This window comes from Anopheles marshallii, chromosome 3 (genome assembly GCF_943734725.1).
Source record: "Anopheles marshallii chromosome 3, idAnoMarsDA_429_01, whole genome shotgun sequence".
Taxonomy (NCBI): domain Eukaryota; kingdom Metazoa; phylum Arthropoda; class Insecta; order Diptera; family Culicidae; genus Anopheles; species Anopheles marshallii.
In genome coordinates, this window is record NC_071327.1 from 15,204,618 (window position 1) to 15,223,605 (window position 18,988).

An 18,988-nucleotide genomic window follows, 5' to 3' on the forward strand; every position below is an offset into this window, starting at 1 on the left:
ACACATACAGGGCGATCGATCGATATCGCTCGACGAAAATGCTGTCCCGAAGCGGGCACGGTTTCAGTTATGATTATGGCCAAAGGTCAGTGGGCTCGGTAGGTGTTTGGATTTCTTGCGCTCGATCAGTTCGGCCAACGTTTCCCGGTGCTGCTGGTGGCTAATGTAGCCAAGCGAACCGGACCCCACCGTGACGCCGTTCGGGCCGTGAATGTAGCCGAGCGAACCGGACCCCAGTGCGATCGGACCGTGGTTTTTGGTCAGCAGGGGCGACCGCTGATGTTCGTGCTGCACACCGAACCGGGGATTGAAGCTGTCCAGTACCGGCGGCAGCTGAGGTAGCGGTTGGGCAAAGGTCGTACCGTACAGTGGTTCGTACGTCGGGGGGAACTTGCTGAAGTACGCGGTGGTCGGGTACGGTGTGCCGGCAGGCGTCCGGAACGCACCCGAACCGTGCAGCAGCTGCTGCTGATGGTACTGGTTCCGCTCCTGTTCCTCGGCGTGGAACTCCATCACGGCGTACTGTTTGAGGATGCGCCCGTCGGCAATGTAGGTGTCCTCGTCGCCCAGGCCAAGGTGGTTGCCGGTCAGGAAGGGAAACGGTGAACCGTAGTTGGAGTACTGGAACAGATTCTCATTGAACAGTGTGGTCGGTTTGAGCGGTGACACAACGCGCGTGTGGCCATGGCTGTACGGGGCAATTGCTGCGTGCGACGAGCCGTAGAAGGTTGGCGTGGACGTATAGGTGGTGGGTACGGTTGACCGGGGAAAGTAAACGGACGGATCGGTGACGGTCAGCAAAGGATCTCTCAGATCGATGACGAGGCGCTTCTGCTTGATTCCTTTCGCCGATACACCGCTGTGGTAGGCAAGAACCAAAAGGAACAGGAGAAAGCATGTCGCTAACGGTGGCTGCCGGTGGAACAGCGGTGTTTGTTCATGAAAGGTAGAAGAAACAAAACAATCGTAGTAAAGTAAAGAGCAATTGTGCTTATTTATTAGGTTTAGGCGTGAGGGTAATAAACAATTTAGTAGTTAGCCTCATGGCATGAAGGCATGAAGTACATTATTTATTACATTACATTATTACGAGCCATTAGAGGCGTATCTCGCGTTGTCTTGACGAACAACAACAGTTCTTCGATTGGCCATATCTGGCCATTTTATATTAATAAATAAAACTGTTTTATAGTTGATCTTTAGTTCATAGACGATGCTAGAACGACTAACATACAGGTCAACTTCGGTTTTTTTCTGTGCATTTGTCGACATTTTCGATGACGGACCTTCCCGCACGAGGTGCAATTTTAACGCCAAAAATGCCTGAATGGAATTAACATAACCAATATTGCACGTAATTAGCTGTTCGAGTGTTTAAACCTTTATAAAATTAATGATTGTTTTCCCCCAACCTAATATTTGCTTTCCATAATTATACTGAGCTTTGTTGCAACACTCACAGCAGCAAAAGCCAAGTTGCATTTGTGTTCCATGAAAGTACATATGAAACATGTGGCCATTACCAGGCAATGTTAATACAAAATGCGGTTCAGTGAGCAGGAATATTCGTGAGAAAAAGCATATGGACTGTACGCCGACTCGTCGATACGCGTGGTGGAGTATTTTCCATGGCCAATCAATATGCTTGAAAATTGCATTCCTACCACGCGCAACCAATGCTCTTCAGTGAAGCGATTATTATTGCTACCTTTTCTGAACATTTGGGAAATATGCAAGGATTCCTACCAGTTCATATGCTGCAAGCAGAAGGATATTTGATGGGAAAAATGTTACTACTGCACCTAACTAAAGAAATACAGGGTGTTTCATATGGTAGGGCTAGTTCATATCAAGCAATTAGGGATTATCGCATGTGGCTTATCAGCCTATCAATTACAAATATTCGTTTGGTCTATATTATGCAGGAGAAGAGCATGCAAATCCTCTCCAAACAAGCTATGTGAGACATCCCAAATCAAATTAACGCCCAAATTGGTTTATGTTTCCCGTCTTCCATTATGACAGCTCATTAAATTTGAGAATCGAACTAGTACTAATAATCTAGTAGTAGTAATGGAATTTAATTTTGTTTTCAAAATATGAACAATCAATTACTGAACAACAGTTAAGGATAGAAATTGAAATGAATAGACGTTTCTATTAGGCAATCATGAAGCTCTGTCTGTTGACAGTTTCTATTTATTGCCATGGGTTACTAGATTACTGCCATGTGAAACACCCTGTATGTTTGCATTGTGTCTCATGTAACGTGATCTTCTTATTGCGTACGACAACAATCGGCCAAATGTGGCATGCTTCCACAATACCGTAACCAATCCCAAAATCTCCGTCGCAATCGATTCCCACCGAGCGGCAGTGAGCGTTGAGCTGAAGCGTTGCGATCAAATATCCCAATCGCCGATCGATCTCTGAACCATCATGATTTCGTGCCGCTGAAGACACACCGTTTCACATCTTCATTTACGACCGCCGTGGAAGCGCGATGCGAACGGTTCCTGCACCTGACTGTTGCTATCTGCACCCATCCATCGGGTTGTAATGCAGCACCTAACAACCCACCCAGGGCGGTACGTCACGTCGTGCTCGTGTTTAGCCGTAAGGTTGTAGCGGCTTCTACCGGGCTGCTTTGCCGCTGCAATTACGTTTAATGAGGTGGCTGTTAAAGAGAGGGTTCGCTAGGGCACGAACGGATGGAATATCCGATTGGAACTTGGCAGCGTTTGTGTAGATGGGTGCGATACGTGTCTTTTTATGGATGTCCGGAATGTGGAGCTTAAGCGGAGCAGAATGCATTTTCCGCCCTCCGATAGAAAAGAGCGAACATCACATACTTCTTCATGCTAAATATGGTTTTGAAAAATAGTCTCATTGTAGCATTTCCACCGCAAACCTCACGATTCGGTGACGTCGAGCCATTCGACCATTCGCTATGCATAGATGTGCACACACGTGTCTGGCCTTGAAAGCGTTAATTGTGTCATGTCGCGAAAATGCACGTGGCCCAAATTTGCAATTGTCCACAACCGAATTTATGGTCGATTGAAAAGCAAGCGTAACAAACATCATGCTCCAGTTGCAATTATGATCATAAAAATTCGTCACCGCATAAAGGCTGAAGGTAACGATTTGCAAACGACCACCATCCGAAGCACCCCAAAAAACCCCCAAAGAGGCACTCTCACTGGCACCGCCAACTCACCAACCATCCGCATGGCCGTTTGTCGCGCAGAAATTGCGTGCCCCGACGATGTGATTAACTTTGATTGACTATTTCATCACTGGCGAACCGTTCGAACCGCAACCATCCGTTTGCCGAGACTTTCGCTCCGGAATGAAGCGCGTCCCGTCCGACGGTGAAGTTGCAGACCATGGCCCGGCGGGCAGTCAGCGCGCACTGGAAGTCAATTAAGGGTCGTGGAAAACAAAACACCGCGACCAAGCCAAGACGGAATGGCTACTTTGTGCAAAAATCCTTTCAGATCACCGCTCCACACACGCTCGTGGTAGATAATTAAGGTGACGCGTGTATTTACCGCTCGCACAATCGCACCAGGACCGTGTGGAGTGAAAATGGTGAGGTCAGGTGGCACGATTTTGGGCTACCAGAACGCGCATGGAAGTACGTGGTGCGTTTTGTGACCGGCATACGCACAACAGATCGTGACGGTTGGCAGATGCATCGGCTTTTTAGCAGAGGTCCCGCACGTTAAGGAGGTTGGAATTGCCGTAATTGAGTAACTCCTGGCTCGGTCGGTTAGCTTTTCATTCATTGAAACCAAAGGAGACTCTGGTTGCTTTCCACGCGTTGGATGTTCTTGGACACCGAAGCTCGTTGACCCACTGCGAACTGATCGAACCGCCAGTGCGCTGATTGGTACGCCCGGTTCGAAAGTGATTCAGTGCACTGGTCCGCGGTGGAACGCACAAAACTGGGCCAGCGGTCCGTTGCGTAATGGGCCGATTGAATTTATCGCTACGCACCAAACCCCCCCTCCCCGCGCGGGTCCAGTTTTGGCGTCCTGTTTTCCCTGACGATCGCTGGCGAAAGCAACCTGCAACCTGCAGAACCGTCAACCGGTCGGCGATGAATGGAACAAACGGTACCGCCGTGTGTCAGGGATCTAGATGTGCGATCTGATGAGGGACGTAGGACGTCCCGCAGACAGAGACCGATGACCGGAGCGGCGATCATGCTCGAACTCGGACGGGTTAATCACCGGTAGAGTACACGTGGTTGACAGCACCGGTTCTACTGTCTGCGTGCGGTGAGTAACCACCCCGGCAATGGAGCAGCTGTTGTCGGAGGGCAAGACCAGCTGGTTTTGCCTCCCCCCCTCCCCCTGTTTCATCTCGTCTACCGCTGGATGGTGTTTACTTTGCGCGTTTACTTCTGCAGCCGGACGATCCGCTGTTAGGGCGCAGTGAAATGCGGCTAACGCAAGCCGCCCGAGTCCGTGCACTCTGTCCTCTGACACCCCGAAGATGGAGTCGATTTTCATAAATGGCTCCCATTGCTACCCCGACCCAGACGCTTGGCCAGCAGCGGAGCAGATAGTGCGCGCGGTGAGAAATGTGTCACGTAAATCACCTCCAGCGGAGCTTTCAATGCGTTTCTCTCTGAATACGCGCAACCAGATCCCAGTGCAGGGGTTACGTGATAGTAAAATGTGCGCGAGCGTGAGTTTCTAATTCTTTTCTTTGTGTGTGTGTGTGTGCGGTTTGTCGCACTATCTGTACCGTCCACACCCAACCGGGGGCCGTACATTCTACGGCGAGCCTCGGCGATGGTGGCGATATGTTGCTGGAGGTGCGTAGAGAATGTCTGAATAGGTTTGTGATGCATTTGGACAGGGACACGTGGTCCAGGAGGGGGAGGGGGGGGGGGAAGTTGCAGGGTGGGTTTTGGATACGAATAGCGAGCTTTAATTATATTTTGTTTGTTTTTCACTTCCATTGAGCCCTTTTCGCAGCTGTAATGCGTGCCGAATGGGTGTTGAAATGGTGGATTTGAATGGATATCAATCATATTACATCGAACATCGGGGCGGTTACATTCAAAAACGGGTGCAGGCTTTCGTTGAGATTAGCAACATTGTTGAAGAGTGATTGAAAGCAGAAACGTACAGAAGCCGTCATTTAGATTACACGTTTTAATCAGTAGAATTCGTAAGATACATTTCATATGGCTAGTGATAGAATTTTATTTTTATTTGTTAGCAACTCTTTTACGAATGGCTTAGTAGCGTTCTGGTAGAAGTGTGAGCTTTCAATCAATCATCGTAACTTTTCACCTGAAACAGTCAGTTCGATATGGACTGTACGACTAAAAAAACTTATAGGGGTTGTTCTCGAGGTACACGGTACATATTCTATGTGGTGTATGAAATTTGACTGCTCAGTTAGTTTATTTGTGCTATAATTCAAGCATAAATATAAAAAGCATTGGTTTATAATGCCTTCTAATACATGGAAACTATTTTTTTTTATTTTATCCTTTCTCCTATTATTTTTTTTAAGTTTTAACGAAAAAAAAGTCGCATGAATTATGAACATCTGACGAACAAAGAAAGAAACCCAAATTTATAACATTCAAGTGTCAACGATTTTACTCCCGAATTCGACATACACTGATCTCTGGCGTTTTACAGCGGTATGCTTTAATAATGTTTTTCAGGGACTGAATGTACTTATTATGGCAAGCAATTTTATGTCAGCTATAAGCAATTTGCTGTTTTTGGAGAATTTTCGGATTCGGTTTATGTATCTTCGTATCTTCCACATTTAAACGCTGTAATTTCAATACTTTCCCCCCATAAATTTGATATTAATACAATATTCCCAGTTATTAAGCCATGCAACGTAAAATTAACATTTAGGCATCCCTAGAGATACACCGTCACAGAGGACCACTTCAATGCACGAGAGATCCGAGTACCTCGAATTTCCGCGCATGTCGAGCCCCGGAGCAAAATCAATACATAAAAATTGGAACAAATATTTAGCATTCAAATTAGCAGGCCTTATCAACCTTTAACCTTTAACTATGGCTCTTATGCTTAAAACGAGTGCCAAAATCTAGCTCAGGTGAGTCAAAACGTCCTAAAAACCGTGTATCTTCAATTTCGCGTATTAGAGGTACCGTGCATTTCGGGGACTCTAGCAGGTATGTGTCATTCTAAGCGACTTTTTGACAGAAAACATTAAATTTCAGGCAATTAAATAGTATTCCTTAACTACCAATTTTTATTCTTTATGCCTGAATTATTGTTTATTATTGTTGCTAAGCTGTCTAACACACTCCAAACCATTCGTTAACCTGTTGCTAATGGGCGCAACAATGTATCGGCACACATGCACCAACAGTCATCGCCACGCCGCTAGTGTCCCAATTTACAATCGATACTAATGCTCAAATCAAACAAAGCAGGCTAATATTTACGACCTTCAATTATCCGGTCGTTATCCAATGATAGCTTGCACACTAGGACCGCCACTTTAAAGCCGCATCGCAGCCGCCCTTTTAAACGGTTGCCAAAGGAATCGTGCCTCAAGAGGCCGCACAGAAGAAAAAAAATTACCGCAAACACGATAATGATACAATGTAATTCAATCCGTCCCCGGAGGCCCCCTCAAACCATGGCCCAACTGTTGGTACGCTAGGGAAGTTTACAATCCAGCCTTGCAGAAGGATGAAAAATAATCAATATTTTCCACCCTTTCGCCGCTTCCACACCGTGGGCTTCGTTCGGGGTTTTTCACGGGTTTGGACCGGGGCACATCATTTAAATCGCGTCATAATATCATCAGCAGCTGGGCTGGAATAGTGGCCGTTGGGGAAACTTGCCCCAGCATGGGTAACCTCATTCTTCCAACCCCATCAGGTCGTCCAGATTTATCGCACTATCGTCTGACCGCGATCAGCTTCCAGCCAGATCAGATAAAGCTCCAGCTGCAGCGCTGCTGCTGTACCATCGTTTGTTGATTTTTCCAATGTTGCTCTCCAATGTTGACTGGATTGCATCGAATCGCATCGCTTCCCATCGAGCAACCACTCCAATAGGACCGTTGAGGCGATAAATTGAATTATCGAACGTTCAGCGTGCGCCATTGTATCGGTCGCCTTTCGGGTGAACTGTGATGATTATTCATGCAGCTGTATCTGCCCTACGGTTCGCTTGGCCGCATACTACGGCCCCAAGTACGGTAGCCGAAACGGAGCCGTTACACGCTGGATAAATCTCGTGGTTCGCGTTTTGTTTTTTTACTTCCCCTCCTTACCCCCCTCCCCCTCCACGCACAGGTTCGCAAGATCGACCTTGGCGGGATGGTGGGGAAAACTTACCAAAGCGTGAACAAATTGGCGAATCGCCCAATTCGACGCTTGTTTGTGTTACGCTGACGAAGTTTTCTTGTCCGGTCGGCTGTACTATCGTCATCATATTTTCGTGTCGATACACACGTTCAGAATTATTTTTCTTCCAAAGGTTAAACACCCGTGTTACGACCGCCAAAAGTTGGGTGGTTTTTTTGGTCAAACAAACCGTCCATGGAGAGGAAGCGCGTGATGAATTTATGAGGCCCGAGGAAAATCTCAACTGGAAGTTTGCTTTACCTTTATTTTTTTGTCCATAAAAACATACCAATTTCACATTTCTGTCACGTCTAACCAACATCTGTGAATGGACAACATTTGGGTTCGAATTTTAAAGCACCGCCATCGACATCGTATTGTATGGTGTTGAGGTTGTCTGAAGGACTTGTTGGGAAATCCCAATAACCGAAAACTTTCACCATCGTCATTGCTCAGGGTTATCGAATACGGTCCTGACAAAACGTGCGGAAATGGCCAAAAAAAGTGGCATCGTTTCTGCACACCCACGACACGCACATCCTTTGCGGGAAGGGATGAAATTTGGGTTGCTGCGATTGATGCACGCTGCCTGACACATGCGACATGACATTAGCCCTGACGGGGCGTGTGATTTTTGGGGAAGCCGTGCTAATTGGATTGGATGTTTCGGTACGGATTTGTTTGGGAAGCGAATACATTATTTAAATTTATCTCACTTTGCTACGCGACAGTATTAACGTTTGATTTGTTGACACATTTCCTTCCGGGTCCTTCATGGAATTTCCGGTACTTTGATGTCGGAGTATTTATTTTTTTTTTGCTCGTAACAAGACCGTTACAATGCAAGATGAATGCTGCAGCATGTGATGGACGGGTGTGTTCCTGGTGCGTAATTTGATTACCTTACACAATGAATGTTTGACTGCGCTTTTCAAAGAATTCCACAACAAAAATTTTTGAAGTTAGTCGGAACTGTAGTCAGAACCGTAGTTCAAAACGATTGAAATACGACGAAATGTTAGCTCCTTACCAGTCCATCTCCGACAGATTAACGTGACAAATTTAACATCATTCTCGTTTATCTGATAACGACCGGCACCACGAGTCTCAGGTTGCAATAAATTGGGACAACCGTTTACACGGCCAAGAATTAAATATTTCAACCAATGTATCGCGCCTCGTCATCTCCATCAGATAACGCACCGGTTGGGGTAGGTTGAAAAAGGGTATTAATACCACGCTATTGGCGAATCGGTGGCCGCTTATCCAATCGTTACATCTTTTGCTGGCCCTTTCACTAAACGCAAGGTTCTGCGTGCGTAGTTCTGAACGTTTTGTCCCCGCAAAACATCCGTATGGTCACGCACACCTTGCAGCATAGGTGCAACATCAAATTACGCTTCGCTTACCTAACACCCGTTCTGCAGTGACACTCCATTAACGTGCCTGCAGCTCGTGGCAGTTGTGGAAGATAAAATCCACTCCTCCCCGAGCAAGCATCCACACAACAATCTCACCCTGAAGATTGGCAGTAACCACGACCTACCCCAAAACGAGTCACGAGTATTCGGCGTGGACGAAGAAGCTCACAATTGCACTCGAAAAGCCATACATGGCGCACGTGATCGACAACAATGTGCTTTACGCAGCCGTTCGACAGCCTGTCCCAGGTGTCGGATGCTGCTTCCATGCGAGAGCGTTGAATATGATTTATGAGCTGCTCACGACGGTGAGCGCTGCTGATGACGGGTGCGAGATAGCTTTATATGTTTCCCATTATGTTATTTGTAGAGGGGCAGGTCTATGTTTCCCAGTGTCAGGCAAATAGGCAGGCAAAAAACCCCATTGATCACGAAAAGGTGCGATCGAGCACGAGCACCAGCATCATCAGAGTTGTCATGTTCGTCTTGTCTTTGGACGGTCCACTAATTCTATCCGTTTTCAATGTTACCATTATGAGGTGCCCAGCGAGGTGATCAGGATGATGGGAAGGAAGATGACCGATTCAGCAGCAGGTCAGTGATCAAGCAGTGATCTAGGCCAGGTAGACTGGATCTGAGAGATGAGTTAAGAGTTTCTTGAGTTGCGGAATTCGTCACTGTGTCACTTGATGTTGCATTGCTCAGTACATGTAGCATGAAATCTCACATAAAATTGCTTCCAATTGTGCGTACACGATTCACTTTCGTTTGAAATATCTTCGCACTTCACTGTGGTTCATGTTCACCGTGTGCTACGCGCTGTCGAACAAAAACGCTTCAAGAATGACACGCTCATGCATCACGCATTATCACACACCGTTCGTCCCGCCCGAAGATCAGCCGCACACTTTCACGCGTGGAGAAAATTGGATCACTGATGACCGTTCTGCTGTACCACCGTACCGGGGTCTACTAGTCAAACTTCACTTCACATGCACGCGAGCCCGCGCTACTAAATGCTAGACGTACAAATTTGCACTGAAAACATCCGACCGAAACAAGTTCACTTTATAATAGGTTGAACCGCGCACCGTCGTAGGGCTCTTTTACGAGATTTGCTTCTCGTGCAGTGAGTCGCCCCTCCTTTCCGACCGAGGGGGGGAAACGAACCGATCACCGACCCAAAAGACAGTCGTGCGCAGGATCACTTGGAAAGGCGATCTCGCACAGCAGAACGCGCCGCGCGCTGGAGATGGCAAGCGTGGTGGAAATCCCAGTGGTGGTGGTGGTGGTGGTGGCGATGGTAGATGTCTTTTGTTTTATTTGCTCTGATCGTGCCTCCGTGATCCGTGTACGAAAATCCGCCCTAATACCACCTGCTGCCTGCCACGGTGGGCACCTTTGCTTGGTCTGCAGCACCTTGCCGGTGAGAGGCCGGGGTTTTGGCAAACCGGGTGTGTGACAAAGGGGTCCGGCGGTGTGGTGCGATCAGTCAGCGATCGGTTTGGTTGCTGCTTTCGTTTCGGGTCGGCTCGGCCTCAAAAGATTCGTCAACAGTGCCGATCGCGTTCGTCGCCCAGCCGTGCATCGAAGTCTTTCATTCATCGACACGATCGTCAAACACGGTGTGCCGGCTTGGTGGCGGCATTTTATTATGGTTAAACTTTTATTTCGCACAAACCTTTTCAATCCACGAAAAACGGGGGGAGTATTCATTATGGAGAAAAATGGGCCTCTGTGTTTTTTTTTATTATTTCGCACAAACGGTTTTCATCACACCCAGGTCGATGGACTGACGCCCGCGATCCGTGCTTCCCTTGCAACGGACGGACGGTTCCCGTTGGAGATCCTTTCGTGCAGTTTGGAAGACAAATGATGATTATGATTATGTTATGCTTTTGTTTTAGGCCGCTTACCATGGCACGTTTGCTGGTGCCTTTGAGGGTTACAAAATTCACAATTTAGCAATTTCGTTTGGCCCATTTAAAGGTCACGCTCCTTTATACTTTATGAACCATCAACTGCTGCTTTCCGTGAGCAACAAAACCGACGGTAGGATTTAAACGATAATATTCAATTTGTCGATCAGTCTGTGTGGGTTCTGTCATTAGGGCAATTGGGTGTCTTGCTGTAGTTTATCTACCATAAGATGATGTTTCTCCATTTAAACGGTGTTTAAAGTTATCAATATCCCTCGGACACGCTCGTGTAATGAAATGGGTGGATACAGAAGCCACCGACAATCTTTATGTCCATCCGCACCCATTACCCATTACGATCTGTCGTGCAAACATCGCACATCTAGCGCGATAGTGCGATGCCTTTTGTGAATAATAACCCATTTATGGCCAGCAAACAGAAGCGCGGTAAAAGGGTTTGTTCGGGGGACCCTTCACGATTTATTGCCTCCTTGAGGCCGTGCTGGCTCAATCCCCGTAAGGGGAATTCGAAAAAAAAAATCTACCTTCATCTGTTAATCGTTTCGAACCATCAAATGTCGCCGTGGCTGACATCGCCGACAGGTCGGCCGTTTGAGAAAAAAAAGGGGGCGACAGATTGGTACGGGTGCTTTCGCGAACCATACCACCGTGTGTTTTCTAGTGCGTGAGAGCAAACGTCACGATAGAGAAAAAAAAAAACGACCCAAAACACAACTCGTCCACCGAGAACGTAGCTTGATGGAGATGTCGTGGCATCTGGGCGGTGTTATGTCACGGACGGATGTACCGACGGGCGATACGTGGAAGCGCCACAGCTTTCGTGTGCCACCGTTTCGCACTGCAAACGGATGAAATTAAACAATCAATCAACCCGACCGAGACAGGCGAGTTTGTATGCGTATCATGGTAGTAGCTTGCCAAAGGAATGATGCGAGAGAATGTGCGACAATTGGTGTGAAATATTTATTGCAGCACAACGGTGAACACTGTGTGAAAGGAATTTGATCGCTCGATGTCAAGGCAAGGGTAAATCTGATTAAACCAGAGCCATCTTTATGTGTCTAATCGCTATTTTAAAGATTTTAGAGGACAGATGCAATTATGAGACTAATCTTGCCAAAAAATTCTCAGAACATTGCTGAAATCCAACCATGATCCGAGTATCGAGATGTGCTTACGTAAATTCCATCTGAAGATGTTTTCAATGTGGAACACTAATAACAGTAATTGTAATTGACCTTTCTTGACCAAGACATCAAGTTCCCATTTATATGCAACACGTGTTAAATGTGACGATGGAGACTAGTCAAAACAAGGTCGAAGTCCCTTATCGTTTGTAAATTATGAAGGTTTTCTCCTATCTTCAGACAAAAAAAAAATCTTTCCATTTTAGGGTTAAAAGTTAGTCTACCGTTTGGTCGGCACGCAACGGGTACCACACGCCGCCCAGTAATGAATATTGATAACGTTTCTCAAGCAAGGACTTCGACCCCGTCAGGAAATGTTTATGTAAATTAGGTTATCATCACGTTTTTCCGAACACGGGTATATTTTACCTTTTTTTTTTTTTTTGGGCGGAAAAGTCGTCCCACATCGCGAACAAACGTAGACAAACAATCAAACTTAGCTTATGCCTTGCCAACCACCGCATATATCCTGTCCCAGTGGTCAGCAAGCTTCTGAGAGGAAAGTGGCAAATAATTCGTAAGCATCGAATCAATTTAAAAGCTGCCAACATATCAAATTTTTAATTTAAATTTCAATATTGTGAGGCGAAACTTCAGAATATATTTTAAATTACAACCGACACAACATCACGACAACCGAACGCAACAGATAACGAAAAGTCCCAAATTATCATTGTTCTTACGGAAAATTTCAACAATGCTTAGAAATATATTCGACTTGTGGTCACGCATGTGTGGAACCAAATTAAGCAGCCACTTCAATGAGCCATGCTATTTATTCTACAGCGAATTAGGCTTGCCAGGTTCCGGCGGGCTGGTCACGTCATGAGAATGACACCGGACGACCCAGCCCGCAAAGTCCTTTTAGATCCTCCACGTGGTCAGAAGAGTGGCGTGGGAGTTCTAATTGTGATACAGTGATATCTTTGATGCGCAAAAACGGCCGTGCAGATGATCGATTTCTGATCAATCGATCGTGACCGGGTAAGAGGATTCCAGTGCAGTAAGCCAAACCAACGAATCGGTTCTAGCGCCAGTTTAGTATATAAAAAAGTCTGATGAATAGACAAAAGGTTGATTTAATATAAAATTCTAACAAGTTTTGTGTGGAATAGATCATCAGAGACAAAGAGTCAAATTTAAAAGGCATACGGTACGCGAGCCGTACCTTGCCAACCACTGCCACTAACCCGTCCCTCGCATTATCGTCTGCTTTTTTTTCACGACGAAACCTTGCCAAAAAGCAATTAAAACTTTCGCACAAAACGGAAACAGCTGGATTTTCAGTATCGAAAATTGGCACGCACCCCGGACTTTAGCGTTTTTTTTTTTTTGCGATTAGATCGAATCGGTTTGTTTTCAACTGCCACTACACACTGATGGTTGGATCGTTTCATTGGTTGCAGTTTTTTTTTGCGGTTGTTCTTCTAGTTGATGATTGTTTGACGACCGTTCGGCAACACTATCGGGGCACTGCGGGGTGGTAAAGGTCATACGGATACGGATTCGTAACCGGTGCCACCGTGTCTGGCCCGGTGACACACCGATCGTACACGATCCTTTCGCTCGGTACGCGACAACAGGTGGTGCACCGCCTGATGGCCATTCCGTCCGTTTGATGGCCGTGCCAAATGTTACCGAATCCGGCGTGAACAAATCGTTCGGCACCAAATTCGTCCAACCGTGTTCTGCTTTAATACGGCGAGGTTGTAATTAATAAAAGCATTCTACGAGCGTTGGAATAAACTGTTTGGCTGTGCGTCGGGGCCGGGAGATTATCGTTTGAATTGTGATTGATACGGGCGACGCGTGTGGTTCTGCACAGTGGGAAAACTCGAACCGTGGTGGACATATTGTCAAGTCGCTAAAGCAATGTAATCTTTTCAGCAGAACGTTGTGCAAACTTAATGCATTTTTTCTATTAGTTTAATGATTGCATTCATATCTCAATAATTAAGTTGTGCCATTATCTATTCATTGCAATTCTGGGGGTTCGTCGTCTGCTCAATTTTGCGAGCAATAACTCACCGTACTGATTAGGGTTTTAATTTATTTTATCACCCCGGGCGCTCGCCGTTGCGCTCGAGACACACTTAAATTGAGCATTGCAAATTGCGAAACATTCTGCAACAGCGATGTTAAGTAAACGTTCAAAAATCAAATGCTTTTCTTGCAAATCACAATCACAAATAAAGCGGAAATTATACAACTTGACGGGTTTAAAGTTGTTTTTCTTCCTACCAACTAACACACAACTTCTGTCCATTATTTGACCAGTTCGGTGAACATTTGTCTCCTAAAGTACCTTCTCAGTTTTTTTACACAGGGTTTAACAGAGGCGTGTCTCTTAGCAGCACAAAAAAAGGTTAACTTCAGCTCCCACAGCTGCTGTGTGACTTTGCTGCGGCTCACTCCACGACTACAAATCATTGCTCTTGTAAACGATAGCTGGAACAAAAAACCCCATCAAAACACCAAATAATCTCGAAAACAACAAAACGCTTCACTTACTGCTGCTACTGGATTTGTTTTATGTGGACCACTTACTCGGTGCACAGTGTGGCAAAAAGAAGCGCCACAGCATCACCACCAGTTCGTGCCGCACGGGTTACTCCTCTTTCGCCGCCGTTTTAAAAGGCAATAAAAGGCGACTACTGCACTTATGCCGCCAGTGTCCGATCATGGTAAGAAGAATTTATTGCTGCGATGAATCCGACGCGACAGAACCAAGTCAAAGTGAGCCAACCATTTAGTAGGGCAGTTGTGTTTTTTTCTCTAATGTTATTGTAGATCTATCTGGTGCTTTTAATTCTTCACCATTTGCACAAGGATGGCGACGGAACGGGCGCAGTGCATCTTTCGGCGCAGTGCTGTGTTTGCGAGCGTGTTGGGAGAGGTCCGAGCAATCTAATTTAGCCATTGCCATCGTAAACATCTCCTTAAACCTTAAGCCCCTTAAGCTAGACACACACTAGAACTAACACCGCTGGCCGGTGGGAAAAACGAAGCCTCCGTAAGCCTGGCTTCGTCTGGTGCCCCAGTGGACCAGTTTTTGTTTCGATTTGCTTTCGATTCCAGCAAGGGGTATGTTTTGTTTTGTTGCGCTCGATGCAGGTCACATCATCCGTGCGCTGGTTGGCGATGATGCTGACGACGACGACGCATTGCCCTCCCGGTGCCCCTAGGGCGGTTGTAGCCGCCCTCGGTCTTGCAGCACCGTTCCGAACCTGGTGCGCGTCATGCATATGACCTTTTAAGTCTGAGGCCCGCGTCCAAAACAAGAGCCCATTCGGCAAAGGATGATGATGGTAGGGCAATAATAATCTCTCACTCCAATCACCGTCCCTTCCCTTTCGCGCCCTCCGCCGCGACGTGTAATGATCTTGTAAAACCCTTTTATTCGCCGTATAAACAGAGCGTCCATTTAGGGTCGCCCGATCAACCGGGACTGGAGCGATGGAACCCGATCGCAGGGCAAAGGGCGTTCACTTTCCGTTAGCCTTGCGCCGGTGGGGCGAAAAAAAAAAAAGGGAATTAGAAAGAAATTATGATCTCTCAAGGTAACACTGTCAATTACTGCGAACAGACACGCGCACACACACGTACAAGTGGGGTTGCCCTTCGTCGCCCATTGTGTGGAGTGAGGTGATTTTTTTTTGTTGCTGTTGTGTCGTAGCTATTTTGCTTTTACTAGTTTGTATTTATAAACGGGAGCGACAAACAGTTTAGAAAAAAAAAACACCTTCCCTTGCGAGCCCTTTCGAGTGGTCGCCCTGTTTCGGTCAGCGGGTTTGACGGTCCTGCCCTCTTTGGCACGCTGTGAACAGTCGGTGTAGGCAAATTTGTTCGATTGCGCTTAAAAGGGTGATCGCGCTTTGGCTTTCCATTTTCAGTGTTTGCTGAGCGGGTTGCCCTTCCACCAGGCATCAGGGACCAGAAATTGACATAAAACAAAACAAAAGCATATACACAGATGTGAACACGTGTTTGCTGACCGAACGTGGCCGATATAGTTGCAGCGGGATAAAAGTTTTGCGTGACCTAACTTGTGTGAACTCGAAGGTTGACACTTTACCGGGCTGGTAACGTGAATATGCCCCGATGACAGTGCTGGCAGAGGGATTAGCGGGAACTCATGTTTCCAGTGTGAGGGTTTTTTTTGGTGTTGTCGGGTAATAGTACCTCGTGGGACACAAAGTTGTAGAGCTTTCATCGGCTGTGAACAGGAGAGTTTATTAGAAATAGTTGGACCGGTGTGATGAGATGCTTTGAACGTGATCCATTTTGTCGTCCGTAAGCGCCTTACTGGCATTCAACTATGTTGGATAAGGAAAACTTTGACGAATGGTGCCTGACAGGAAGGAGATGGTTTGGAGTTTGAAAGGATGGTTTACAGCTCAGTATGCTGTAAACTGTGAGAATTTCTACAGAGACTTCTCGGTGCTCAGAACATAAGAGCAACTTTCGGCGATAAACATCTGACTATTTTTGTATACCTTGGCTTGACAAGTTTGGTTTTGTATTTTGGTATTTATTTTCTAGATCTCAACCATTATCCGGATTTGGTGTGGGATGTGTGGAGGTGAAGTTGTAATAATTACTTAAATATTATCAAGTTGAGCGACGTAGTTGCACGTCCCACACCAAATTGCATTGCAAAGAAAACGTTATAGAAAATAACGTAAATGACCGATCCTTTTCTAACTTTTGGACAATCAAAAATAACTCAATGGTATGCTTTCGACACATTTATTACATGCAAATTCCATACCGTAACAGTACGCTCGCACCTTTTGCTTAATCCCGCCCATTAGGATCTGTGTAACATCTGGTTGCAGCTTTTTCTGTACGGAAATTCTCTTTTCTTCTTAAAATTCATGCACGTCTACATTAGTGTAACGAACTATAAATAAATAATTAAATATGGCTATATAATTCAAACTCCTCAATTCATTTTAGCAGTCAAAGGTGGAAACATCTTCCTTAAACTCACTCCATTTACAGTCCCGGTACTAACAAACCAAACACTTCTACTATCATATGAACCGACCGTTTAACAAATTCTTAGGATTTTTTTTTTAAGATTCTGCTTCAATATTTACTTTGGAGCTTTGGGACATCAAAATTTTGCATGGCAGTAAAAAACAGTAACTCTGACGGAAAATTGTTCCGTCCGGAAAAGTGTTCGTCATCATCTGATGCTGATGTAATTATTTTTCATGTGTTTCCATTAAATTTATTCACGACGTAGCTTTTCAAAAATACAACGATTAAAATACATTGCCAATATAAAATGCAAATATACTAAACTAAGCTACACCTATACGGTGATGCAGTTTGATGTGGGACACCGTACGTGGAGACGGATGTGGAATATTTCCTTCTCTCTTAAGCTCTTGAAAGTTGTATTTGATTCAGTGCAAGGATTTCCGAACTCACACATTTTTAAAGCTTTGCAAAATTACGGATATGTAATTCGAGAATCATGATGAAGAAAGTATTGAAAGATTTTGCAACATATAAGAGTACAAATTGAACAGGCTCCTGTAATGGGTTAATATATATTGTACCAGGCCAATATATAAATATATATCCTGTAATGTAAATATTGAAATATTAATTGTTATTTATTTATCTCTAAGAGTGATAAAACGAAAATATAGCCTGTTGATGAGAGCAAAATATCTGCCAAGAAAGTATTCAAGACCTGGCGTGTTGTTGAATCTTGTACTACCAGCTGTACTATTTGAAACAGCTCATATTTGTTGGTTGAATTTGCAATTAGATCCGGGGATTTAACCATTCCCAACAACCACAAAGAGTCAATGAAATGAAAAACAAAACGAACAGATCATCTCTCAATTCCAATTTGCAAAATAAGCTCTGGTTCTGGATTTGCGGGCGTATTATATGTTGATTCATCTCCGTTATGCTCACACTGGCCTTCCCGGCCCATTCTCCATTCCAAGAGTGACATATTATTTGCACAATTTAACTACCCCCCGAGCAATCTTCTGCAACAAGCACCATCGCTCTGCTGACACTGCATAACAGGAGAATTAAACACCAATTCATAAGATAAACATCGCGAGTTTTTTTTCTCCTTGCAATTTACCATTCATAACAATATACCCATTTATTGGCATAAATTGAATCGCCCATCGCCCCGATTCCAGGCGCGCGAAGTGTTTTGGCACGATTTTACCATGTTGCATCTCGTCGGCCAGAATTGCATCACCGAGAAGGGTGTTAAAGTGTTGAGAGCAAAACTACTTAAGGAAGAAAAAAAACTGTCCGCACGGCAAAGTCACTATGGGGGGATGTGTTTAAAGGGTGAGACATAAAGACGAAAGAAAAAACACATCAACAAACTATAACACTTTCAGGTGCGCCCATCGCTTTACGGTGGCTAACAAGTGTGTCGGATGCGATGTGTTCGTTTGTTTCCCAAGAATTCATTCAATCCCTTCAGCCCGGCCCGATCAGATAGATGCACCGTGCGGCTAAATGGCGACTGTCATCGATCAGCGGGCGGTTTTGCACGAGAAAAGCGATGATAAATTATTAATTTGTCTGTAAACCCTTCACGTTCGGTGGCTTCCAGCGTTGCGGATGGATTTAAAGAACAGTGTGAAGACAGGGCAGACTAAATCAACCGTGTCGCGGTGGGTCGGTGGGACGGTTTTGTGTGTGGGGTGTTTTGGCGCCGACGGAAATGTGTGTACTTCAACGGAAGCTGGCAGATGGGCGAACGATAGTCGTAAGCCACCGGGTGCACTTTGCCTTGCGTCGGCTTCATAAACAGCCCTTGAACCCTCGTCAGCGCGACGCCTACACGAGACACGGTGTGCGGGTCGTGGAATAAAAAGGCTGAGAGAGAAAAAAACACAGACACACTATAGATTCGACACGATTTTCAACTTTAAGCAGCCGCCGCGGGAAAGTCGATGAAAACGCGAGTTGGTTTGTGGTGTGATGTGGTGATGAAGGATGTGTAGTAAAGATGTTTGGACGTGGCACGAATTATTGTGCAATTGGAAATCGGTTATTGATGTTGGTTACCTCGAA

At 45.6% G+C, this 18,988-nt stretch overlaps 1 protein-coding gene across 1 annotated transcript; it reads right to left on the reverse strand.

Annotated features, from left to right (window-relative positions):
* Positions 1-63: 63 nt before the first annotated feature.
* Positions 64-2,814, reverse strand: LOC128711068 (uncharacterized). Its single transcript, XM_053805933.1, has 2 exons — positions 2,710-2,814; positions 64-912 (listed from the first exon to the last, which is right to left on the reverse strand). The coding sequence occupies exons 1-2, from the start codon at positions 2,812-2,814 to the stop codon at positions 64-66; spliced, it is 954 nt and encodes a 317-aa protein (XP_053661908.1).
* Positions 2,815-18,988: the final 16,174 nt, after the last annotated feature.

Coding starts and splice junctions, on each gene's coding strand:
- LOC128711068 (XM_053805933.1), bottom strand. CDS start 2,814: ATGCATTCTGCTCCGCTTAAGCTCCACATTCCGGACATCCATAAAAAG. Junction 913..2,709: donor TCCAATCGGATATTCCATCC/GTTCGTGCCCTA, acceptor TTCCACCGGCAG/CCACCGTTAGCGACATGCTT.